Source organism: Calidris pugnax, unplaced genomic scaffold (genome assembly GCF_001431845.1).
Source record: "Calidris pugnax isolate Ruff unplaced genomic scaffold, ASM143184v1 scaffold134, whole genome shotgun sequence".
NCBI classification, from domain to species: Eukaryota; Metazoa; Chordata; class Aves; order Charadriiformes; family Scolopacidae; genus Calidris; species Calidris pugnax.
The window spans coordinates 1,386,756-1,414,360 of NW_015090873.1; the positions used below are offsets into that span (position 1 = coordinate 1,386,756).

Here is a 27,605-nt window from a genome sequence, read left to right on the forward strand (position 1 = left end):
CCGTGCCCCATATTAACAAAAAGCCACATGAGCCTATTTGTATGTGCTGTATCTGAACAAACACAGGGGAAGAGAAGCATTTACAGGCTTAGGTCTGTGCCACGCTAACACTGTGGGACAGCACAGAGCTGGTGGCATTACCTTCAACCAGAATGCACAACAGAAACCTAAACTGATTATCCTGAGGTCACAGAGGAGCCTGCTGCAGTGCTTATTTCTCTGAAGGCTCTGAGCACGAAGCTAATGTTTCCTTTCCACAGCATATGCCTGGTTCACACGTTCATGTTAAAATTGCCAAGCAGAAGCTGCCACACACAGTGTCTTGCACAATGATGCCATTTAAAGGCCTGACGTTTTACACCTTGCAACTCAGCACTGGCACGAAAGCCACTTTCACAGCTTGTTCTCTAAATGGGTAGCAAACCACAAAGCTCTGAGTTGAGAAGAATAATCACCAGCCACGTGGTACACAAAAACAAGTATCAATTATTAACATGATGTTCCTTTAAAAGAACGTCTCTTCAGACAGGTAAATGGCTACTTACGGTTTTTGCTGGAGCACTACCTGGTAGTGGGCTCGTTTCAATGAAATACTTCCTCAGAAGGTGTTTGCTGGATTCAGGACTGTCCATCAGGATGTAGGAACAAAAGAAAGCTCCATTCCGTAATAAAAACACAGCTACGTCTTCATTGCCTTTAGAAAAAAGACAGAGAGACAGATTGTCTGTTCTCTTCTTCTCATGTAAATGAACCAACAAGGAGCTGAAGAGAAATCCTGGGAAATAACTACTTCTGAAAAAAACCATGGGGGTGTGCAAAAAAGGGAACCGAACTGTATAAAGACTGTTTCCTCCAGTGATAGGATTTAAGTTGGTCAAACCGAGACAGCACAGACACCATGTAAAAGCACAGGCCCAGGCTCTTTCTTTTTTCTCTGTTTCCCCGTCTTATTAAACTATACACACAGCTGTGCTTTGAAGTGTAAATTATTCAGCCTAAATCAAGCATGTGTGCCAGAGTGTCCATTACAATAATGCTTTTATTTGCAAGGTTTCTATTTTTGAAGGGTCTTTTCCCCAGGACTTTAAAGAGGAAAGGCATTTACAGTAATCTAAGTTGGGAAGGCTCTGACTTAAATTTGGCTAAGTCAAAAGATTCAGAGCCAAGTTTATTTTGATTTATCCCATTGGAAATCCAGAGCAATTCCAGGCAATGCAGTCCACAGTGACACCTTCCTAGAGGGGAACAACCCAATCCATTCTTTAAAACACACTGCAGAAAGGGGGCAAAGTTTTGAAGCATGCAAACACATACCTGCCTTTATAGCAGCATACAGGGGTAAGCGTATAAGAACTGGAAACTCATTCTTCCTGACTGCACAGCTCTCTGGGTCAGCACTGTATGCACGAATTAGGAGTTTTACTACTTCCAAATGTCCCTGCTGGCAGGCTATGGCCAGCATCCAGTTCAGGAGTTGTTGGCAAGTATTAGGACCTAACAAAAAGATAAGGCATTTGACTTAGTTGATGCATGCGGGCTGTGAGGTGCAGAAGTCATCCACAAATAACAGAATCACAGAATCTTCTAGGTTGGAAGGGATCTTAAAGATCATCTTGTCCAACCGTCAACCTAACTGACAAAAATAGAGACCCACGCAACAGACAAGGAGCATCATCACTAAACCATACCTCCCAGCACTTCATCAACCCGTCTTTTGAACACCTCCAGGGATGGTGCCTCAACCACCTCCCTGGGCAGCCCATTCCAATGGCTGATAACCCTTTCAGTGAAAAAATTTTTCCTAATATCCAGCCTGAACCTACCCTGGCACAACTTGAGGCCTTTTCCTCTTGTCCTGTCGCCTGTGACTTGAGAAAAGAGACTATGCAAAGGGTATAGGGTGAAGACCCTGAGGACAAAGAAGTAGATGGCACTGCAAGAGTCTTACAGAAGAGCCCTATGCTGCTCAGGCACAAAGTTTTCAGTTTTGCTTAACTGGTTTTTCATTACCTATCCAACTACTAGGCAAACTTTTTTGACTGGCCCTGATCTAAGCGTGCATAAGCTAGCACCAGTGGAAGGTTCCGAGGGTGCCTGCTGGGCTGCCATCAGAAAAATCAAACATTTAATCCCAAGCCGAGGTAGCAAAGGATGACTAGGTCTGTCTTCACATCCAGATCCAACAGGCCTGATCCAACAGACACTAGATCCAAACATCCAAGAGACCACTCTCCCAAGTTCATGAGAAGGGATACAAAGAATGTGGAAAAACAGCTGACTTTTCATGATACTGGATGAAAAAACAAAAATAAATGTTTCAGATAACATAAAGTAATTGTTTTAGTTTGTTTTCACTGCAACCTAAAGTCTCCCACAAAAAATTTCATTTCCCCTTAAGTATTTCATTCTGGGTGAGTTCTCTACTATCAATTCATAGTAAAGTTAGAGAAATGTCATTTAAGGCTAAAACCTAGTATCATGTTCTGATCTCTGCATGAATTTGCTAACGCTTTAGTCATCTCCAAACTGCTTTTTTTTTTGCTGAAATAATGTTTTGCCTGTAGAACACCACTTTCCTCTAGGTGTGCATAATTCTGCCCGTGTAACTAAATGCCCATGACAGGATTATTTCTGCTAACAGTAAGCAGTCCTCAACTCTTCCCTGACTCACAGTATCACCTCAGTTTACTTTACAAATTCACATCCCCTTTGAAATGCTTACAGAAGCCTCCACAAGCCCAAGTTTACATGTCAACTTTTTCCTTTTTTTTTTTTTTCCTTTTTTTTCCCCCCAAAAAAAAAGTTTTGGCAATGCCCCTACAAGACAACAGACGATGATCTGAATTTTGCATTTGAAATACTTGCAAAGTATGACTTAAAGACATCTTCATACATTCTGGCTCATAGTCAACTTTAAATATAGACCTTAATTAATATAGTAAAACTGCTGTTAATATGGACAATCACTGGATTGCACGTTTAACTGTACAAGACAATCATTCTTTTCACCTCAGCTCACAGACCTGGGAAGTCGTCATTCATAATAGCCTACAGTTCCCAGCAGAAGACAAGGCTGTCTCAGCAATGGTGTCTGCTCCCCCGGGGTGGACTGACAGACTGCCACAGTATTCAACCTTATCTTCAATTCATTATTCTGGTTACAATAGTGTGCTGGGGACACGGGAAAAGTTTATTTTAACTTCTAGCTTGGCTAATTCCAGCTGTTCCACAGCTGCGTGTAACAGAGAACAGATTTTAGTCGCTAAAACCCAAGAACAAGCTAAGTGATACCGCAGAAATTAATCCTGTTAATTAAAAGAAACTAATAACCCGATCTCTTCTCCATGGGGAAATCGCATCGCTCTTTGCATTAACAACTTGATGATATCACTCACCCTCACGCTGCAAAAAATCAGGCTCTGCTTCAGCTGTAAGCCCCAAGAAATTCTCACTGAGCCAGAGAGAATCACTGCAGTGCATTAGCCAAAGTGCAAATTCATGCAATTTATATCTAAGCCCTGTCGTTGGTTTCTATGTAATTTCTCAGAGAAACAAACGGAAAAGTCCTGCACAAAAACTTCTGAAAGCTGCTGTTTGTACAGAGCACCTCCCCTGACCCTCTGAAGCAAGGGTTTAAGGGAATTTGGTCAGTTCTAGACTGGGCTAAGTTTCTGGAAACTACTTAAGTCACTTTTCATTACTGAGAGTATTATAGCAATATAATTCAATTTTTGCTACTAGGTTACAAAACCAGCTCAAGGAAATACTACGTTTAATTGCAACCCCAAACTGGAATGTTTCTTTTGCTTATTAGTGCTCTTACAGTTTAAGAACGTCAAATAATCAGGTTTCCCAACAGGTTATTCCTGTACTTGCTGAGGTCACTGGCAAGTATAGAGCTTCAGTGAGGAGCCAGAGCTACGTTCAGGTGAAACATTGCAGAGACCTGGCCCAGACGTTGAAATTACTGCAGTGTCTGAGGTGAAAAGAACAATTTTCCGGGGCTGCTGAGCAGCAGTGCTGGACCCTCGCTCCACACAGGGCCCGGGTGCTACAAAATAATTTTAAAAAATAATAAGTAGCTAAAATATAAGGATGATTCCAAAGAAGCAATTCCCCTGAAAGTCAAAACAGGAGAGCAGAGAGCATGTTGCACCCAAACCATTCCTCTGCAGACAGTCATGCTGCACTCTCACTCCCAGCACCGCTGCATCTGCTGGATCAGCGGAGTGGGATGAATCTGAAAATCCCCTAATTTCTCAGTGGTGTCGGGACGTCACCCAGCTGTGAGGGCTGAGGGGAATGAATTGTCTAAATGGCATCTTCCTGCACTTCCAATCTGCAAACACGGAATATTTTTATGCATGTGTTTTCCCCCCATGGGGGAAGTTTTATTCAAACACAGCAGAGATTAGATCCCTCCACGCACTTTCCCATGACTAAGTCCCTCCCCTTTCAAGGGATGTTAAAAAAAATAAACACCTGCTTGAAGCTATAACACACAGCTACCAAAAAGCTCGAGGAAAGGCAGAGGCAACACAATAGTCTTACCATGCAAGGAATCCAGCAGCTCTTTCACAATGTCCTTATGTCCAAAATATGCAGCCACCACAGCTGCATTGTCATCGTTAGGTTCTGTTGGTAACACCACCAATGCTTCCTTCAGTAAATACCTCACTGCCTGCAGATCTCCATATGCTGCTGCAATACCTAAAAGCTGACACTGGTAAAGAAAATACAGCAAAATAAACTCTCTGTAAAGGGAGAGGGCAGAGAAAGACAGCATTTCCAGAGCTAGGTATTTATTTGTGCCCATGCAAATATATACTGTCACTGTGGTTAATTGAGAATGTCATAAACACTAGTAGCCATTACAATCATTGGTGTTGATATATTAATTGTATTAATTTGTTGGGGTTTTGATTTATAGTTTTTTTGCATGGCTCTACCACAAAAGTGCCCAAGGCACAGAATGGTGAGCGTAAATCCATTTTTCATGGACCAACAGAAAAAGCATTTGCACAGCTCTGCCTCAAGGTGCAGTATTTCCTGTTTTAGAGATAACCAATATGCCTGGACTTGACACACAGGTACTCTCCCAAAACACTAAGATAAGGTCTGTGCCAACAACAAGCTCAACATGAGGGCTCTGAAGGCAGAGCAGTGCAGAGGCTGGTGCAGAGGATATAGTTCCAAACACAAGCAGCAAAATCTTCCCAGGGGGCCATTAACCATCTTTGTACTGATGGGGAAAAGCTTTTTCTTTTTTTTGCTAAGTGTATAAACTGCTTCCTTTTTATGGGGAAAAATCTATTTCCCTGTTTTAGTGACCACAGCACAAATAAAATTTGAGAAAGAGTAGTAACCTAACCCTACCTTTTCCACTTGCAGTGCAGTCTCCTCACATGACAATTTAATCAACTCTTGGGCCTTACTGGTGTCTCCAGCCTTGTAAGCATCCTGAATGCTTTCTGTCACAGGTGTCTGAATTATGGAGACTTCGCCGACTGTGGACTGTTTGCCACCCATGTCCACAGTCCCTGCAGTAAAAATAGAAAAGATGGGACAGGAAGAAGTACCTGTTAATTACTCATGCACAGCTACAATGTCAATGCATCCTGGCAACAAAAAAAGGGGATTAGTTATTTTCAGTGAAATATTTACTGCACACAATTAAAAAAAAAAGAGGAAAAAAACCTCAACACTGAGTTGCCTGATAAAAGAAAGTGATAACGGTGAAGTACTTTCCAATAGGGACATGAAACTAACAGAGACAGTGAGTTCCCCAAATGCTCCCAGAGGTGGTTTCCAAAGGTTGGTGTGAAAGCTCACAGACACACGCGGACACATCCGCTCTGCTCTGCCCGACACACTCCACCTGCAGGAACCAGGGAAGGGAAAGGCTACAGGAGGTTGGCACCTGCAGCACTTCTGAAGCTGCAAGGTGTCTGCAAGACCTGCAGAGCCATCCCAGTATGATTTGCCTTGCTTCAGTCACACTTCATTCACCTCCTGACAACAGCCTCGTAAAACCCCACCGTGCTCCTCCAGCACTTTCAACCACAGCTCCATACACCTCAATGAACGTGAAAGAAAAGAAATTGGGAACATTTTTACTCTGGGAAAAGAGATTAAAAGGAGACTATGCAAGATGCCTGGTGTCATCCTGATCAATCCTGGAGAGTCTCCGTAAAAGGATGCAAGATGTCTCGTGTCATCCTGATCAATCCTGGAGAGTCTCCTAGGCTAGACTTTTTTTTTTTTTTAAATACCGTTAGGAGCCCGAAGAGTTTTTACATGTCAAGGATTAAAAGCTGCAAGCCATTAGAGAAGATGCTTGTGGTGGGTGGCTAATGAAGAGGCAGCCATGAAGTCTCACCCACCTCCCCAACTACCAGGAGAGGGGAAGCTGCAGGAAAGTCACTCAATTTCAAGTAAGATGTTTAGGTCCACTCCTGAACGACACCTAAGACACAGAAAAGAAGCACTTTTCACTTGAATGTTTAGGTCCACACCTGAACAACACCCAAGACACAGAAAAGAAGCACTTTTCACTTGAAAAGAGACTATTTCATACTCACTTTTTCCTGCTAGACCATTATTGACTATTACTGCTTATTTGCAACTGGTTAAATAAAGCCCTTAAGCCCACAGCTTTTCACATATGTTAACAAGGATTATTTTTCTTAAAAATAGACACATATGTCATGCAGGGCCTAGTTTAATGCATCCTGGAAAAAGAAGTAAATTTGGACCAATCTATAACTGTCAGTAAATATCTTTGAATAATGCAGTCTGAATCACCAATAGATTCTGACTAACACTTCTCATCAATTATTTAAATGAAGCTCAAATCACTCAGACATCGGAGACGGCTCCAGAGATTCGTGCCATTAAAAATGTGCCCACATCAATAACCTTTCTCAGATGATGCAGAACGTGTGAAGGACAAGCAGCAGAAATCAAGGCAGATGAATGTGGTGTTAAATTACAGCATAATAAACAGCGTCTCAGAGTTCACATTAATAGGTGTGGTGCCTTCAGAATTCTGTAGTTTTAGAGGGTATGTGGGAAAAGAAATGAATCCAGCATATGGCCCAGTCTTTTAGAGCAGACCACCCACCTGTAAGGGATCTGTAAAAATCCTGCATATGATTTAATTCTCTTTGTAATGGACACCAAAGGTAGGAAACGCAAACGATTCCTAAGCAAGTAACTGTTTAAAAGGTGATGGAAGAGAGAGCTTTAAAGCAAAACAGTTCTCTAGTTTAAACAGCTCAGAACTGGACTAAGTAAAATCAAGAAGCATGGATCCAGGCAAACACTGCAGTTACTGGAACACGCAGCCTCCCCACGCTCAGCGCCCTGTGATGAAATCCTCAACCTAGAGAGAAGCACTGGAATTCCCCTTGGAGGAAAAAAATGCCTCACATCAGAGATACAAAACAGCTGGAAAGCCGAGCAGGAAGCCCTGCAAATTGGGACTGACAGAGCACAGCAACTTTAATCTGGTAACTAAAAAAAAATGCTGAAAGGAAGGACAAATTTTACTTCCTTTCAGTCTCACTCCTGATTTTGGGGACTATCACTCAAGACCAACATCTGCAGCTATTACACATGTAAAGACACATCCTTTCTGCCAAAGAATTGAGCAGGGCCATCTTTCTCTTTGAATCCTGGCCAGGGAAGGTGGGGGAACGAGCACAAGATGGTCAGAGATTCATTTGGGATCTAGAAGATCCTGGTGTCACTTCCTCGTCTATTAGAGAGGTCTCCAGCCAACCTCTCATGCATCCGGCACACTGGAGGTCTTCTTACAGGACCATTTTCTACCTCTCCTATTGGAACTGCCCCACTGTCCAAGGGACGACTACCAAATCAGTTGGCCAGGGAGCACAAGAAGGACCACAACGTTGTATCTGAGGGAAGGAGGAACTCCACAAGCTAGACCCTAATCCCAAGACCGCTTCTGTGTTTTACCAAATGACTAGTTCATGAAACTACTTGGCTAATGTGTCATGCTTCCTCTTACATTTTTGGCCCCCTCAAAATTTCTTAAGTCCTTTGTAGTGTAATGGCATAGTTGCAACCACTGCTACCATCACCACTGTTTGGAGAACATGGGCTGACCAGCAACCACTGCGGTCCGCTCATGTACGTTAGGTAGAGACTTCTGGACACTCCAGGAATAAGAATGTCATGAATGGCTGGCTTCGTGGAGCTTATGGGCTCCCAGAGTTATCTGGCAGTTCAATCAGAATCTCTGTGATATTAATTTTAGTTCCTAAACTCAATTTTAGTCTTGTCTTAGTCAAGTAAGAACTTTTTATTGATCTAAATAAAACTGCCCAGTTTTGAACATTTGAACATCCGTCAAGGAGAAGTCAATAAAAGCTTAATTGAATGTAAGAAATCTGGGCAATTCTACTGTTTGAAACCTATATATTTATATTTAAATATTCTTGGCAGAAAGACAATGGTACTCATCATTCAGGTTTCCTCTGTAACTGTCATCAAAACTCCTTTCTGTGATTGCATTCTGCAGAGTAAATTGACTTCCTGCCTAAGACCTGAGAAAAAAAGCTGCCAAAGGTCCTCAGCCAAAAAAAAGCTGAACTAATTACAAGCCTGAAAAGAGCAAAACTGGTGAGATACAGAATGATAAAAAAGCCTGCCCTCAGCCAAAGTTAAAGTCTGTCAAACTCAACTTGAGCTTTCAAAGGTTAAATGAGAGAAGGTGGGCCATCCATTCCTAAGTTCTCAAAAACCACAAAAGCCACCCATTGCAAAGCTAAGCATCTCGCCACCCAAATTACCCAATTCACAGAAGACTTTCTGGTGACTTAAGAAATGATATATTGACTTCTGAAATACAAATGGAAAAAAAGAGGCAGCATGTTTTAAAAGCTTAATTTATACTCACCAGTAGGAAAAAAAAGATGAAAATTACATTCTACTGACTAAAAACGGTTTTATTTCTACAAGATGCATGACTGAACTATCTCATCAGTACTGGCATTTGTGTAGGTTGGGAATAAACTTTTGCCAATACGTGCATCAGCCATTTTTAGCAAAAATCTGGGCTGAAATCCAAAGAAATTCTGCCTATGGTTTTAACCCTACAAATCTCATGCTCTTTACCTGAGCTCTTTGTGGCTTTCATAATAGGGTCACCCCACTTGCATAGAGCCTTGAATAACAAGATCCAAGGGCAATACTGAAGCTGAATAATACTGAACCTCTGGTTTTTGACTTGATCATGCAACATGCTGAGCGTTTCAGCCTGGATGTAACAAAGTGCTTTTAATTCTTGGATTGCACGGATTTAGGAACTGTCTTCTGCACTTTGATGCAATTCTGCACAATAGGGTCTACATTACTGTTTGATTGTCAAACAATTGCTATATGCAACAGAGCATAGCAAGTTATGATATTCTATCAGTACTTCTTGGATATTCCTGTAATAAAATGCTTCTAGAAACTCCAGAAGCTCTTACACAGCCGTTCTGATTTCCTTTGTTTTTTGCTTTACTGCACACAGATCTGGGAGTTCCTGTGTTGGCAAAGGTTCCCCTAAAACCATTGCCCCCCACCAGCCTCCCTTTTCTGAGCATTCAGCAGGAAAGCAGATAAATTTGACCCGAGGTGGTATGGTGTGGGTTCACTTCTCTAACACATTTGAATGTCAATGAAAGTAAGATTACAGGGTTTACTCCCCGTCATCCACATCATCTCTGCATCATCTTAATTTAACTTCTCTGCAGACCCACAGCTTCTTTTCTTTGCTTACTTTCAATGACCGTAAGCAAACCAAGAGCTGTTTTTAAGGGGAAAACAGAAGGCATTTGCCAATGTTAAAAACGCATCCTTCATCTATTCCTCACACTGCTTAAGAGCTTGTATCAAAGCAACTAACTTTGAAAATATCTCCCACTCTTGATTTCAATATTTTATACTTTGGAAGTAGCCTTTAAGATTGGCTTTGCAGTAACAGCCTTTTACATAAGCTAAGGGCAAGGCTAATTTTCTTTTAAAAATATTCCAAAGTAAACAGCAGTTATTAATAAAAAAAGCACTGTTATTTTATTGCCATTCAAAGGTTACAGCAGTATCAATTTTAAAGTGCAACAGACTGCTCTTCCAGCTCAGAGAAACAAAACAAAACCAGGTCTCATTAATAATAAAAGGTACCATGAGAATTTCAGAGATATATGTAGTTATACCCAGTCTCAGGCCTTGTAATTAGAGCAGGTGAAAAAAAAATCTGAAATTTCTAAATTGATAGGATGGCGTTTTCAGTAAAAAGGTGTGGGTTTGCAAGTCAATGCTGTGAATCAGCAAACAGCTGCATAACAAAACAGCACACTGTATAGATTATTATATTTATATCCCAAATCACTGCATTCCTGTTTCTGACACATAACCTCACAGAGTTTGTAAGTGCTACATTAGTACCTTTGATAAAGTAGGATTTATTTGGCAACTAACCAGGATATTTCTGTTTAGCAGAGAAAAATATAAAGGAGATGCTTAACACAGGATAAAACAGGGCAGGAAGCTGACTCTGAAACAGAATTACAATAATAACAGAACTTTAAAACTGCTACTAACTGACTCCAAAACAGAATTACAATAATAACAGAACTTTAAAACTGCTACTGACCTTGTCATAATGCGTGCAGGTATTTCCAGAGACGGGAGCAAATCAAGATGATGGCTTTAACACAGCATCCCATTCAGCGATGCTCAATTAAGCTATTAATCCCTGGGACTGCTAGCCACCCACCTCTGCCTCAGCACAAGCAGCTCTTACAGCGTCCACTGGATGTAACGTCCTTTGGGTTGCTGGCTGCTTCTTTGTCTGAATTAACTGCTACATTTTAGCCTTGACAGATATTTTCATCTCCATGTCCCATTACGGTGAAATCCAAGCCCCTGGTTCAGAGGGGATCTGGTGATGGGGGTGGGCAGGGAGGCTCAGACATTAATTCCTCAACAGCACCAGATGGCTACAGCTAACCTTTGCCGGCTTAATCTTTGGACATTTTGACTTCTGAGCACTGCCACCGAGCAAATAAAAAATAGGACAGAGATGAGGTTTAAAACGTGCTGAATATTTAAAGCCAACCCTCCCAAACTCTTAAAAACTCACAAGCACCCCTGAACATTTTTTAATACTACTCCACAGAAGCTCTGGCAGGTTGGTTTGCAAAATTAATGGAAAGCCATGTTATTTCTGAGTCTCTGTAACAGACTCACGTATGTTCTGTTGCTTTGAAAAGCTTCAGACTAATAAACCGAACAACAGCCAACAGGGAGCCTCCAGTGATTTCAAAGGATGATGGATCTGTCCTACATTGCTCTTTCCACTTAGATGGGTAAGAAAATTGAGATACTGAAAAATAATTCCCATCCCAAAACAGGAAGAAAAAACAAACCCCTGAGTTCTTCAATTTAAAAAAAAAAATAAAATTAAATCAGCCCAAGTCAGTAAAAATGCTTTATGAAATAAAGATACCCTTTGTGTTCCTTCTCTGAATAGCTGACACTTCAAAACAAGGTTTCATTTGTTGTTTAAAAAAGTTAAAAGGTTTCATTCCTTTATTTCAATCATTCATTTCTTTAAAAGATACAGTCGTTGACCAAGGCCTGTTCCCAGGAGGGAAGTTGCTTCCCTCTCCTGCCCACACACACTCCAAGCGGCCCCACAGCCAGGACCTGGCCCAGATCCATGCAAAAGGAGGCTCCTGCAGCAAGAACCCCATGATCTATTTCACCTCGTTCTCAGATTTAGGTGAAATACGTGTGGCCCAACCAATTCTGCTATAAAATGCCCCAAGCACAATTCAAAAATGCTTAGAACCACTTATAAACCTCCCTGTAAGAAGACAAGGAGAGAAAGTTATGGTAAATCCAGATGGTAAATCCAACCAAGAGATAACAGGATGGTTTATCTGGGAAATTCAGCATCACCTCTGGAGAGACCACACCAGAACTGGCCCGTGTCCCTCTGACCCTGAGTGATATCTCTTCACAATGAGCGAGACGTGCCAGCTTCTCGGGGCAGAGAGGGAACCCTCCACACACTTTCTGCCTATTTTTTTGTGGTTCCATTTTACCCAAACATCCATTATTTCAGCTAATTAAAGGAGTGGCTCTGCACTAAGATCTGCCTGTCAAGGCAGTGGAAAAAATGATGTATTGAGTACAAAAGAGACCCTCATCTACAACACAGCTTATAACCGATGCTCACCGCCCCAAACGGAAACTTATAAACCTACAAAAGACCAGACCTGAAACACTTCAAAGACAAAAATGCAGTACTAAAGGGATCTTTTCCCTTGTTATTGCATAATCTGGAATTATTTTTAAATTGTTTACATGCCAGTACCATGCATGTAAAGTGCTGATCTGCATTAAACGTTTTCCAGCAAGCATGCAGGATCCTGCAAAGGGCATGCTGACAATTTTAGGTACAGCAACGCCAAGTGACCAGTTATCACCAAGAGCCATTGGAAATTTTCGATTTAGACACACTCTTAACCTGCAAGGAAAAAAACATTTGCTAATGCAAACCTGAAAGGAAAATATTAAGTCCAGGATGGAAAAATGCTCTGGACTCCTGCCTTTCTAAGGGGCTCCAAAACTGAATTACAAAAACCAGACGCCTCCGAGAGCTTTAGCTTACACAATTGTTTCTCCATCATGCAGGATAATGGGGGAAGAGGGGATGAAAAACCTCATATACTAGTAATGCTGAGACTCGGCAGTCTTTAGTGGGCAGGATCACAGATGCCTGAATGGCTGTGTGAAGCTGTCTGTCTGTCTGTCAGAGCCAGCATTAAGTTGGAGCTGAAGAGCTCTTCCAGATCTGAGCAGGCTCCTGCACTCGTGCATGCGCCTCCCAGAGCCCCAGGATTCTAGAAATTATTTACATTGCTCAAGAAGTTCAAACGGAACCAAGCTGGTTGCTCCTATTTTGCTGAAGTACCAAAGAGGCTACACAAAGCCATTATGAGGCAATGAGCTCAGAGAGAGCACAAAGAAACACACAGTGGAAGACGACCATTAGAGCAGATCCACCATGCCAGCAGACAAGTCACGATGAAAACTGCAAGGTAGCTTCAGGGTCACTAACTATACCTGCAGCTATCCAGGGACAAGGAGTAAGAACTATGACACGGGATGGCCTGGGATGTGTTTCTTCTCTTGTGTTCTGCAGGAGGACAGCTCTACTTCAGACACAGTGCTCCCCACAGGCTGTTTTAGAAGTGCACACACCAATTCCACTGCCCTGGGCTATGGCTGATGGAGGAGAGGCAGCAGGACTGTGGTCCCCACTGCAGAGTCAGGATCCAACAGCAAACACGGGGCTGCTGCCTCTTCCTCTCTCTTCTCCTTCTGACTTTTCACCAAGTGGCGAGGTACCAAACACAGAGCCCTTTGCTAACCCTGCCATCCCCAGCCTACCAGCATGACAAACTGGGCCGTTGTCAATGACAGCGAAGGTTCTGCCCCCTCCCCTGAAGCACGTCAGGCCTAAGCAGCTTCATGTGCACACGTTCATCCCTTTTTCATCTGTAAGAAGACTCCGAGCATCACTGGCCACAATACCATTCTCATGGGTCAGGTTGTCTCATGAAGGCACCATCATGCCTGGTAGACACAGCACTAGCCTTTGGGCAGGGAAAGAAGGGGATGGGAATGACCTCCAGCAAGCACAGGGCAAAGGTTGGCTTTTGCCATGAAGGGGGATGCTCCATATCCCTCCTGCAATGCTGATATTTTGCAGCCCAAAGAGGGCAAAGACCCCACAGAACGTTGATGGTTGTTCATTTCCACCCCCAAGGGAAAGAGATTGAGGGAACCAGAAGAGCTCTGAATGGCCAGAGAGCCAATCGCTGTATCGAAAATACAAATGACTCAGCTCTAAAGTGAAAGTTTCTATTTTTGTGTTTTAGCCTCAGTGATTTGGTTCCAATCCTACAGCTTGAATCATTCAGAAATATGCTTTTGTGTGCAAGGCCAGCTATGCCACTCTTGCTTTCCAAATTGTAAATTGGCAGATATACATTAAGCATGCAGAAGTATGACTACGTTTTTGGATTTTCTTCATGTTCATTTCCAGGCATGGCTGGAAAGAGGATTATTAAACGATGAAAGGTGTCTCTAGTGAGACCACTCCTGTCCAACTGAATCAAATATTATAGCCATGAAACCAAACCAAGATTGGATTCCATTTGAAACTTTGTAAAATAAAATTTCATGGCTAACTTTGGTTTCTTTTGAAACTTTTTCATTTCTCTAATTGTTCAAGCTTTCCTCAGAAGGGAAAAAATTCCATTCATCAATGTTTTATCTCTTTCAAAGAAATAATATGCTCAACATTTTTCTAAAACCAAAAAAAAAAAAAAGGTCATTAATGATTCACCTTGGTGAAGCACCGAGGCATGGCTAGCCCTCTTCTGCTACAGAACCAGCCAACATCTGTCTCTCCAGCTCCATGAAACTCCATAGATGCTATCGGGAAAGACAAGCCCCTGTGAGGCTTGCAGAGAAAGCTGATGAAAGTGGTAGGATGAAGCTCACAGCTGCTCCATGAGGTCCCCTTGGGCCACAGCAGCAAGCCCACTTCTCCATCCCTCCATCACATGGCAGGGGTCCTGGGTAGCTGCCATCCCTGAGCTGCCACCAGTGTCCTTCCTCCCTTCCCCAAGCAGCACAGCAGGTCTCTACAGAACCTGGACATACGAAGACTTTGGAAACACTGGCCAGAGAGGAGCTAAAAAGGGAAAGTAACATTAAAAAGATATGTAAAATACCTTGTGCAACTCCAGTTTAGCACGTTCAAGGAAGATTAAGACAATCTGGAAGAGGTGGAGAAGACGAATAGGAAAAACGGACAGTCTAATTAGAAGACTACAGATGAAAAGAGCTTGGCTTGTAGAGCCTGGAAAAGTGAAGGCTGGATGGGATTACTGTCTATAAATACATCCAGAGGGAGACACCAGGGAAGGAGAAGAGCTATTTATGTACAGTGTATGAATATATTTTGGCTGCCAATTAGAAGAAAGTTTAAAACGTTAGAGAAATGAGTCTTTGAAACAGTCTTCCAGAAAAAGCAGACGTAACAGGCAAGTCAACTCACTTAAAACAGGCCTTGCATAAGGTATAGGAGTGTGACACCAGGACACTGACCCACACAGTCCTTCCAGACCTACAGCCTGCATTCCCACCTTATGCACATGTAGAAGTTAACCCAGATACCAAGCTCTAACAGTCCTAACACATGAGATGATACAAGCTTCACAGGCTACTTTGACAGAAGTTTGTAGAAAGACAGAGTATCTTTTAAACAAACTGATAGATCTAGGAAAAAGCAGACACATCTAAGGGAAGAAGCCCTTCAAGAGATTTGAGGGGGTAAAAACACCCCATGCAGCAAAATCCAATCTTAGTACATGTTAGACACAGATCAATGTGCTGCTTCAGCTGTGTCAGCTAGCTTAATAAAATACCTTAACCTTTCCTATCCTCATTTCTCATTTATCACCAAGACAACAACTCTTGATTAGTTTAGGTAAAAGTGTTGCATGCTGAGGAAAAGAAAATGCAATCAAGATACTGGCTATGGTTAGCATCAAGAGAGTGGAACAGGCAGTTTTGCAACAGCAGAGCCAAGAGAACTGCAGAGCCGGGAAGAGCATCAGAGGAAAGAGATGAATGTGATAGCCTGGAAAAGAAAAAAAAAACAAAAAACCACCCACAAACAAAAAACCCCCAAAACAGTGGAGAAGGCAAGGCTCCACTCCAGCTCCTACTGAACTCAACATGAGCACTTTCACCAGCTTCCATGTGAGTAGGAGCAGAGCCTCCAAGATGCTGGTTTCCAGGATGGAATATCTCAGAGGAAAGATTACCTTAACAGCTGTGTCTGGAGCAGGAGAGAAAGCCTGATGAGAAGACCTCTGCTGATGGCCAAGACAGTGCTGGTCCCGAAACAGGCCGCGTAGTGATGTGCCGCCAAAGCTTTAATGGGGGCTACCAAAATAAAACTTTCCCTCACTTGTGACAAAAGCTACAAGCTGCTGAAGTGCCTGCACTTGCAGAGAGGGAGAATGGGGAGATATTTCCCTTTTGTTTTCCTGATGTCTGTGAACATCAGCATTCATTTCAGCAGGAGGAAGACAAGGACTCTGCCTGGGATGATGCTGTGTTCAAGCAAAGGTACATGCTGTGAACCCACTGCAGCCACAGCATTTTTAGATGGCTTCTTCAAGGTAGAGATGGCAAAATTAGGCGAGGCACATTTCATCCCCTTCCCACCAGCCCATGATAACTCTGACCCCTTGCATCTGAGAACCTGGTCCAATCCATGCATATGGCTTCGATTTGATAGCTTTTATTCCCACCCCACCATCGTGTGAGAGGTCCAAGGTGCAAAACATTGGAGAATTGTGACCATGATTACAAGCCCGCTTAAGGATCTGGACTTTGTTTTTCAAGCTACATTTGAGATCTGAAAAGGGATCTTGTCCATTAGTGTTAAAAAAAAAAAAAAGTTCCTGTTTGATGCAAAAATAAAAGCATTTTCAAAGGCTCTTTGATGTGCAAGACAGAAAGACATGCAGGCAGATTCTGGAGGAGGTCTTGTCTTCAGCAATTACCAGTACTCTTTTTGAATCTTACTCCCCAGACAGAATTCTTATGTGAAGTAGATAATCACACTGCAGAGTGTATCAGCTCTAAACCTTGTGGCTTTTCAATTAAGCAGCAATAACCTCTATTCAAAATACTCCTTTACCAAGATGGGAATAAAACAAATAAACCCCAAACCAACTAACTGCAGGTGAAGCAATTCCAAAGACATATATGCTTTTAAAAGATTTCATTTTGAGCTCTTCACGGGTAGCCGTGCCAGTTTTCCAAGCGATATTCTGATCATTAAAACAAGCAGTGATGTAATTTCCACAGCGACCACAAACATACCAAGAATATTTGAGCTAAATTTATCCAGACTTCTTGTTTGAATCACTGCTTTGGTTCGTTATTTTTCCATGATTTTCAACTATGCACAGAAAAGGGGTTGCAGGACAGCCTGGGACTGAGCTTTCCACAGCAGTATCCAAAATGCCAACCTTTACACTTGGGAGCCACATATTGACTATTAGAAACAAAATTAAGCTGCTCCTCCAGCTCCCAACCGCAGGTCCCTGTTTCCTTCACCCTTCACCTTCCTCCTACCCTTCCTGTAACAAACAGAGTGACCCTTTCCCTCACCCCTGGGTGACACAACAAGGGGCTTGTCTTTGTGGCCGAGAAGTTCCCGAAGCTCCCCAACAGGAGAGGGAGAGCCAAAAAAAAGAGGATCTGGTCCAGATTTCCCACTGCTCTGTGCAGGTCCTGTCTGGAGGAAGACATCCCACCACCCATGCCATGAGAGCTCAGGCTAGGGAGGGCTGTGTAGGGACCTGCAGCAGTAGGTACACATCCCTGCAAAAAATAATAACCTACAAAGACATCACTGGGTTTCACCCTCTCTTCGAACACAAACGAGGTGGCCAATTATCCAACTGGGAAGGACTTAGTACTTGCAAAAACTGCAGCATAAGCCCTGAGATTTTACTACATCAACTTTGCTATTATTCAATGGAAATCTTTTTCAACATTTCAAGTCATATTTTAACATGGTCTGAATATACCCTTGCTGACTCTATTTCAGATTCACGTTTAGACTCACCAAGTCTTTGCATGTAGCTGTACATGTTTTAAGGGCAGATTGTAATTTCTGAATGCACACTTTTTGGTTTTTTGTAAACCAGAAACTGCCAACCCCCAGAGCCCCTCTGACTGCAGGAGGGCTTTTAGAAGATTGAGGGCCTTCCCTAATACTTAAAGACTTCTTTTATAAGTCCTCCCTCTAAGTAAAAGCGAGGCACAAATTCAAAGCTTCGACTCACTTCTGTTGTGAAACTATCAGCAGCTTACATGAAAGGGCTGCTGCTGCTGTGGGGATACATAATCATGCAAATAAGCAATTGCTGACCCACTAATGAGCACACAGACTTGGATTAAGGAAAGGAGTTAAATATCAGCCTAACTTGGTGCAAAATCTGAAACGGAACCTCTTAAGGGACAGACTTCACCTGTACAACGCACTAGGAGCTAAATGGTATAAAATCCATCCCCCACACCTTCATCTGCGATGCAAACATTTCCTCCCAGGGAGCTGCCTTCTGCCAAGCAGAGCCCTGGCAGCCCCTTTATCGATCAGAGAAATGAAAAACAAACAAACCGCAGACTGAATGCTCTAAGGATCCCTGAAGATTTGATCCCATGCCTCTTATGACAGCGCAAAGACTTTAATGGGTTTTGGGTAAGGCCCCCGCAGGCTTTGGAGAGGATGGAAAAAAAAATAATAAATTCGTAGCACTTTCTTTAATGCAAGTTTAAAATCCCCTGCAACGTCGCTGCCAAAACAATAAATCGATGACTGGCCTAGTAAAGAGCGAGTTGGTGTGAACACTATCAATTGCTTTTTCCCACTGAAACAGAGGACAATGGCTCTATGACCACAGTGTCAACCCCCACCTGAGAGCTACCTTATAATCACACATTAGTAACAGCGTTAAGGAGTCCCTGAGTACAGGTTCTAAGGGCAAAGGATTTTCTTTACTATCTTATCACCTTATCTTTGTTTTTTCCTAGGCTTCTTGATAGAGTTGTCATAAGTTACATTTTAATGCAATACACCACAAACACGTTTTAACTGAAAGGTGGAAAAATAAGCTGTATAGCAGCAGATAAGGCCAGATAGAGGCTGATGTTTTACTACTGTCTGTAAATCAAACCGGCTCTCAAGTTGGACTCTGCTCAATCAGCTTCCCAAGGTCTGGCACTCCCAGCAGCTCTGCCCTCCTTGCTACAGCCCTCAAGCTCAAGAGCAGGCTGGCTTTGATGGTATTTATCAGGAAAAAGCTGGTCCTGCCACTACTAAGACCTAAGTGGTCCTTTACATCTTCTTGATTCAAGCGGGATGCAGCACCCACAAACCAAACTCTCATTTTCCACATGCACAAAAAGATGTTTTCAAAGGCAAATAGTTCTTCCGGATGCCTCCGTTTCAAAATACAAGGGACATCTTCTACAGGCATGTCTGAAGGATAGTGCTTAGCATCTAGACTCTGAAAATAAGTTCAGAGTGTCTTTAATTAGGCACCTAGTTGTAAATGCCCCAGCATTCATTGCCCTTGTTGGAAATCCAGGCTCAGTTTGGGGAGACGGTGCAATACACAGCCCTGCTACAGTCTGCACAGGAGAGCAGCCTTAACCACACACATTTTCTGCTGCAGACCAGCCTTCCGCATTAGCCTCTGGCCCCATGTGAGATTGCACCACTTCTGTATGAAGTGTGTATTTAAATATGTTTAAAAATACACGCCTATTACTGCTTTGCTAGCGTACTTCCTATTCCTGCCCAGCATTTCCTACTTCTCCTTCTGCAGGGTATTATGCAGTAAGACTAACTCACATAAGACACCTGTCTTAATTTTCGTCTTTTCTTTTTTTTTTGGGTTTGTTTTTTGGGTTTTTTTTTGGCTTGTAGGAATACTTTCAGTCTGCTGTTCAGACTCACCCCACAGTTTAAACAAACAGGAAGGAAATCAGGAAACTTTCAAGGCTCACTTAGTCTGATTATACGCAACTTCAAGCAACTGACACACTGTGCAGGTCTCTAGTGCTCTGTGTGGAATGGAAAAAGCAGGACAGAGGGTGCAAGTACTTCTTCCCTGTTAATACAACACAACATGCCACAGATGTGGTTAAGTCAACGTGCCCCAAGACCGAGCTGCTGGCCCCAGGTCACAGCTGATGTAAAGATTTTAAGGTTTACATGGTGATTTCATGAGGAACAAAGTGATATATATCACCGGTGCTGTCAACACTGATTTTCCCTTCCTCCTCCATTCAGCAGCAAAGACTTAAAAGCAAGAATATTCACACTACCAAATGCAAGTTCCTGCCCTTCATATTTAAGGCAACCAAATCAACTGTGCAGAACTACGAAGAAATGACAGCAAAGATCTCATCTGGAGACCATGTACATGCACACCCAGGAGCAGGGTGAGCTCTGCCTGCTTTTAGTGCTATGAAGAAGTCAGGTTCTTCCTATAGACTTTTATTTTTTAAGTGGATTTCACACTGCCAGGCTGGAAGGCTCTGGTTACCCAGTAAATACAAAATGTGGAGCCAGGGCAGAGTCTGTCAGTTTCCATCCCTCCTCCTACAGTCACCTCCTCAAACCGATGCCCTACAGCGAAGGCCATGGCCACATTTGCAAACGTCCTGTCCTCATGCAAACGGGAGTGATGCTGGATGCACAAAGTGATGTCCCAGGAGAACAGCCCCTTTTGTTGGCCATTAGCTAACCTCAAACTGTCACCATTCCATCCATTGTGAAACCTTCCGTATGAAATTGCACTACCTCCTGAGCAGTCCCTCTTGTTAAAACAACCCTTCCACTCTCCCAGTTAAACTCTTCTCACTTGCACTGGAGGCTTTTCTACGATTCAGGAAGCCGCAGCTTTCCCTCTGAGTCAGTCCTGAGCTGAGCCATGGACCAGATGGGGTTGCCAAGGTCACTACCATCGTGGGTAGTTTCTTTCTGATAAAATATAAAGCCCTGTGAGCTGCAGGGTCATCATGGCAATTGTGAAGCACAGCCTTAAGAGCCTCTGGTCCACAGCAAATTCCAACTCAGGTCACTATATTCCGGTTACTTGTTTGCTCCCTCATTTTAATATTTAGGTCTCTTTTCCAGGCCAACTGCACATGTCTGTATGTGCTTCCCTAGACAGTTAGAATTCACCAGCTTACAACTGATTTGCCTCCAAAGAAGTTGTGAAGGTTTAGTTCATATCTGTAAAGCTACTATAAAATTTCAAACAACTATCATTGGCATCGTTGTCCCTAATTATGTAATATTTTATACATTACAACATAACACCCCTTTTCAATGCTCATTTCTAGATTTAGCAGGAGAGAAGAGACACCCTCTGGCGCGTTTGAAAGATAATCCAATTCCACCTCCGAGACACGCACAAATGGCATATGATTGCTCCGCAACTTTGAATAAAATTCTCAGTAAGAGAGAGATAAGCTCTTTAACAGAAGTACCCTTACATTTCAGAAGACAATGACTGCTTTTCTACATCTTTACTGAACTGTCTCCTAGAAATCCATGTGAGAATTAAATCCTAGCTGTAAAATTTCATCAGATTCAAAGAAACCAACCAGCCCGTAGAAAGGAGATGAATCTCCACTCTGTTCTAGACATTCATACAGTGATATCTTTGGGCTTCCATTGTATTTCGTACAAGATTCATATTATGTCACCTCCATTATATTATGCTGAGCTCTTTAACCAAGTTTAAAAAAAGCCCCAAACCCATGCTTCTAAGCGACTGCAGCCGCCCCCATATCTCTGCTCGCTTTCTTTCTTTTAATTAGGACAAGATGAACAGATCCAGGAGAGGGGAAGCAGTGTTTGAGGCAGCCAGGGAGGCGCTGACTGCACCAGAAATGGAGCATTTTTCTGTACTCCAGTGACAAATCCTCTGTGTACCAGCGAGCGCTCAGCCGGCATCACCGAGTCAAGCCCAGCACCATCCCCAGAGGGTACACAGGGTCCAGTTCTGAGACACAGCTTGCCCACTCTGAGGGTAAGTGGGCATCCTGCTGGGATACAGGCAAGATCACTGCAGCAGTGGGCAAGTGGGCATCCTGCTGGGATACAGGCAAGATCACTGCAGCAGCCAGGAGGAACAGCAGAGGAGACACGAGCAGAAAGGTGAGCCTTTGCATCGTACATTACATCTGCTAACTAGAGTCAATGATGCTGTGGACCTATTCTCCACATTCTGGCTAAACATAAAGCTGTCAGGAAAAGGAAGCCCTAAAATTCTTTGGGCTTTCAAAGGATCAAGGCAGCTGGTGCACATCGTACCTACTGGCCGGTGCCTCCAGCACTGTGCTGATCCAACTGACCCGTCACGGAGCCACCAGCATCACAACTGCTGCTTTTTAAACCCCTCACATCCACACGCCTGTCCCGCCTGCCCCGCAAAAAAAGACTGCAAGCTTTGCAGGCATTAATGAGGTCGTCAGCATTAAAGACATTATCTGTGATCTCACTCCACTTCCCAGTGGTTCCCACTGAATGGAAGCAGGAGGCTGCATCTAGATTGTTAATAAATGCGCGTAAACAATAGGTTCAAATGTGGAGACTGAGTGAGTCACCGCGTTCCTGCATTCAAGCTGTGTAACAGGATCCAAATGCAGAACAAGGACCAGCTAACTTAGGGAGTGGACCAGCTAGCTAGTGACAATTATTCTTGGCAGGACTCAAACAATCCCGAAATAAAAATGAGTTTAAACATGTACAGTATGCTTACAAAGAGCAAATCCACCGAGGCAGCACTGGATCTTAAGCTTTCCTAGGATCCCCCTGTCAGTCTTTCAACACTGTTTATGTAATAAAATAACCCAGACATGTAAGTATAGAAGAATTATACCAATAAGATTTATATGCTTCCAGTTAACCAGTTTAACTGAATATACTGACATAAGAGAAACATGTAATAAAGTTCTCAGAAGAAAAACTGAACTCACAATGTAGACAATATACCTTTTTCACTTTTCACTTCATTATTCACTCATAGACTAATTTGTTTAATAACTGTATCCTTAAACCGTGAGAAAAACTTCTCAAATCACTATTGCAGAACAAAAATTTACCAATTCTTAACACTTGCAAATCATTAGTGCAGCTTAAAATTCTTCTCATGGTTTATAGCTTAGTATTCAAGGGGAGATAATTTATTCCAGAGAGAAACTCAGAAGACAGAATTTAAGAATTTTAAGAATATTCAATAATCAAATGTTCCTGATTATTATAGAAAGAAGATACAATGCTAATTAACGAGAGTAAAAACAAACAGAAAATTAGCTAGCATAGAATAAGCAAAATACATACGGAGAAAGGAAAGAGTTCCCAGAGATCCCTGTGACACTGGTGAGAAACGTCTCCAGACAAGATAAGGCAGCCTCTGAATAAAGTATCAGCTTTTGCTTCATAGTTGCTGATAAAATCCAAAATAAGGCTGCAATAACATTAGCTTCTACTGAAGCCTGCTTACTCACTACAAAGCGTCAAACACACCTTCATCCCACACGTAAAACGCAGATGCTGCCTCCTAATGAACCGCTTGTTGCAAGGGGGGAATACCGTTATACAATAACCAGAAGGCTATTTCTTGATGCAGAAACATAACTGGGTTTTGACTCAGAGAAATGCAGCAGTGCCCAGGAGCTGAGGGCTTCAGCGATAAAACTCATCCAAAAATAATTTGGCTGTTCAGAAAAAAAAAAATTAACAGGAAGCAACCCCAAACATATGTCCCTTCTGAAAAAGAAATTTCCACCTATGGATTTATTCCATTACATAAATGCAGACCTTCTAATCTAGCCCAACAATAAATCACTGCAAGCCACTGAATCAAAGCTGACAGTAAAACTGGAGCAGGTTAGTATCTGTTCAGCCTGAGAAACGATGCTCTGATTTTAGCAGCTTTCATCCCCTGAATACACACTGCATCAGTGGCTGGGAACATATTTGCATTCACACACTGAAAAAGCACGGATCTTGTAAAACATATTTAGGGACTGGTGAGACATGATACATATATTGACTAACTCCGTAGGCCTTTGGAGAAAATCAGGCTTCAGAGGAATGCTATTCTTATCATCTGAGTAGCTCAACATCATTCTCCTTGCCAGTAAAATTCCTTGTTCTCTACCGTAGATTCTCAAAGATTAGGGCTCAAATCACCAAAAATATCTTTCATATATTTAAATTTCATCAAAACTCAGTGGCAGCTGTCTACTGAGTTCTCTTAAAAACCTTTTCGCTCCCAATCTGAACAGGAAAGAAAAGAAATTGTCCTGTTTACCATTTTGTGGATCCATGGTGCGCTCTCTGCAAACAGCGGATTCCTCAGTTCCCACACACCAGTACATTCTGGGTCGCAGTTGTGAAGATCCCACAAGCAAAGTTTCTGAAGCACTTAAAATTGAATAGTGTTGTCAGAGCTGAATGACATCTGTCAAGTAAACGCAGGAGCAGAGTGACTGCTAGTAAGCACCATCCTGAAGAAACATCGTTTACCCTGTGTAAAAATAAATAGTAAACAAAATCAATCATTCCAGTATAGAAATCACAAGGTGCTTATTCCTCTGCACTCTAACACAGTTGTTACCATCCCATAAATACAATTACTTTCCAAATAGCTTTGTTAAGAGCGTAACGTGAATTAACAGAGGAGACTAACACTGGCTCCACTATAGAAAAGATAAAGTTCACAATTTTTCTCCACCAAAGCTGCTCAGTCTTTGGGCAGAGGGTATGGGGGGGCAGTGGGCAGGGGTCACAGCTGCAGTTTCAGATTCTCCACAAGCTGGTGTAAAGGCAGAGCATTGAAACCATGCACTGCAGCTGGAAAAATCCTAAATGCAACCTCAAAACCTTTCCCATCCACAAAGAAGACTGCGGCTCTTGTAAGGCTCCGCTGTGAGAAACTGAAAAATAGTGATGTGGTTACCGAGACAATCCTCTGTAGAAAACAGGGCAAGAAAAACACACCAGCTCCTTTTCTCTTTGCCCAGTCCTTTTAGAGAACTCTACCACCCTGAAAGCCACTTAAAGGTTGGCTTCTTCTGAAGTCTCTTGCACAACAGCCAGCAGAAAACTGCACAGCTCAGTCTCCTGGGGCATTTCCAACTCCTTACCTCTCCAAAGTTGCACACCTGTAATTTTCAGTCTTTTAATGCGTCTTCCACAGAGGTAAAAACTACGGGTGAATTTGCAGTGTGTGCCCAACCGGCATCTGCACTCCCTCATTTGCTGCTTTCAGTTTCAGTCAGTAAACGCCTCTCAGATTTAACATGATGCCCCTCAGGTTTGACACTTATTAGTTTTTCTCATGTCTGGTGCGTGATGCTGAAGTTTTGACCAGCGGCTCTAATTTGGCAAAGCACGTAACCCATCTCCCACTTCGGCCAGCAAGACCCACGAACATCACTAACTCTCCCTCAGAGGATGATCCCAACATCCCTTCCTGAGCTGGGATCAAAGGCCAAGGAGAGTATGAAAATACAGCGATCCATCACCAATCCCTGGGAAGCTTTTTGCTCCTCCCTCGTTACATGGGATTTTAACCACTACCAGACAATGTTAAAAATCACCGCACGCTACATCAGTTGTTTCCAGGCAAATATTTGAGTTTTAAGTGCAATTACAGCAAAACTCAGCTGCTGAGGACTCCTGTTTTGTGCTGTCTGGCAGCAGGAACCAAAACTTACACCCCGAGCGCTGTGCATACCCCTGCATCCTGCAATCAGGGTGCTGGGTGCTGCCACAGACTGTAGTTTGGTTCTTCAGTGTTTTTCAGGGGTGGGAAAAATGACCTGGGTGCCACATGGCAAATAACAATATGGTCTGAGAGACCTGGGCCAGGCTACAGGCAAGCACTCTCACACACCCCCCATGGATAAAAACCTCCTTTGCCAGCAGGATGGCTACAGCTCCAGAAGGATGCAGAGCTGCTGAACATCCATCCCTGTATCCTTCCCTCCCCATCACAGACTGCAGCAGCAGCTCGTCCCCCAGGTCAGCTCTCACATCCCAAAGCAGGAGCAGCTGGGCACGTGTAAGAGATTGAATTTGACAGTTTCACCCACAGAAGGAGGTGAAGCCAAGGGCTGCTGCAGGAGGCTGAGATGTAGGTGGTCCCTAAGTCCAGATCCAGTCCACAAAGTGCTGAACTGGGCCATGTTGGTGGAGGACTGGATTCCACTCTGGAATATGCCAAGTTCCCACCAGAGTCAACCTGGCTCCTAGGCTGAGCTTCCCTTGGCCATGGTGGCAAGCATGGCTGCTGTGCTGGGACCCCAGGTCTCCACCACGCCGTGGGTGCGATACCACAGGCAGAGGCATCCAGAACGTTCTCAAAACTCCCTAAAGCTGTCCAGGTTGTTAACTCTGAAAGTGGAGGGGATGTGATGCTTCCAGCAGCTGCCTCTCCTGCACCCTCGCTATAAGTGCACTGAGCAGCTACAGGAAGAATAAATATTTCCCCATGCAAAGCCCAACAGAATAGTTGTTTTTAGCAGATGCTGGTTTCTGAGGCATTTCCTTGCTGTATGATGGGGACACACCATCTGCACTCATGGCAACTGTAACAGAAACACCGAATGGGGGGTCAGTATGAACCAGAGGGGCTTGAAAACCATCCCACTCCTGATTTTTAGGTTTCTGCCCAGCTTACTCCCCAGGCTGAAACTTTCCTCATAACAGTAAAAGGAAAAAAAACTTTCAGGAAAAATAATAGTGTGCTTTTGATAAACAAGTAGGACACTAAATGCAGTAGCCGTGTGTCTTACTGCCACACAACACCCATCTAAGCAGTGTTTCAATATTTCAGGACCTTTGTGTATGTAATAAAGCCACCGCTGCAGTGCTTTTACTTTAAGCAAGATGCACTCAACCGGAACACGTGCAAACGCCGTGTTTTAGTTTGATTTAGGGAGAGGGATCCTGTGAGTTCTGCAGAATCTCATTCAGGAGGAGGAGGACCGTGAAGAATACACCTAATGCTGATTTACATCCCATTTCAGCAATTTCCAGTTTCTCTCCCCTGCCAGATCTCCTGTGGTGTCCCAGCACATCCCAGCATGTCCGTAACCATCCTGACCACCTCCTCTCCGTTCCACCAGCCTGTTTGGTGCATCCGAGTGCAGCAAGACACCCAGAGACGCCACGGTTTGCCCAGGGTCGCTTCCCAATTCACCAGAAACCTGCAATAACGTCAGTTCTTTGGCTCCAACCACCTGCTGTTTCTGAGAAGCCCATCTGGGGCCGTGGGTATCACCACGGGTCTAGAGAGGCCCCAGGACGCCATGGGGGTGGAAACACGCTGCGGGCTCATCTGCCTGCCATCGCACAAGGCAGGGGAAAGCCGGACCTGGAACCCAAAGGTCCTGCCCAGGGGACACCCCAGCTCGACGGGATGGGATGCACCATCCTTCGGGCCAGCTCTGGGCAGAAAGCGGCAAACCCAGCCCCCTTCTCCCCACACAACAGCCGCCGGCTGAGGAGAAACCAGCCATTTCACCCCGGTGCGGGGTGTCCCACAAAGCCTTTCCAGTCACTTTTCGGTGGCCACCGGTCTGGCAGCGGCAGCCGCGGGGCTGAGGGCCGGGACCGGGGGAGCCGCCCCCAGCCGGGGTCGGGGCGCCGAGCTCGGCCGGCACCGCTCGCTCCGCGCCCAGTTTACCCCAGTTTGGCCCACACCGCTTACATAAACCCCATTTTTATCCTTAAGGCTAACCTCAAGCGTTTCCTCTCCCCGCCGGGCCGGGGCGGCCGGGCCGGAGCAGCCGCTCTCCCCGCCGGGCCGCGCCGGGGAGGGGAAGGGAGGGCAGCGCCGCCGCCCTACCAAGTTTCCTCGGAACTTTTTTGGTTTTAAAACAAAAATCCAACCAAACAC

At 43.7% G+C, this 27,605-nt stretch overlaps 1 protein-coding gene across 3 annotated transcripts in view; it reads right to left on the minus strand.

The window, feature by feature from the left end:
- The window catches only part of LRRK1 (leucine-rich repeat kinase 1), a 79,269-nt gene extending 55,079 nt beyond the window's left edge, over nucleotides 1-24,190 (minus strand). Inside the window, exons 1-5 of one of the 3 annotated variants that reach the window (XM_014946149.1) lie at nucleotides 24,012-24,190; nucleotides 5,377-5,540; nucleotides 4,552-4,723; nucleotides 1,315-1,494; nucleotides 546-694 (exon numbers count right to left, since the gene is read on the minus strand). In XM_014946149.1, the coding sequence (XP_014801635.1) occupies nucleotides 546-694; nucleotides 1,315-1,494; nucleotides 4,552-4,723; nucleotides 5,377-5,540; nucleotides 24,012-24,078 (732 nt within the window). In that variant the 5' untranslated portion in view covers nucleotides 24,079-24,190. Of the gene's footprint in view, nucleotides 1-545; nucleotides 695-1,314; nucleotides 1,495-4,551; nucleotides 4,724-5,376; nucleotides 5,541-10,663; nucleotides 10,757-23,035; nucleotides 23,540-24,011 lie in introns of those variants that run through there. The other 2 variants (XM_014946150.1, XM_014946151.1) reach the window with 2 other exon arrangements.
- Between the last annotated feature and the right edge of the window lie 3,415 nt (nucleotides 24,191-27,605).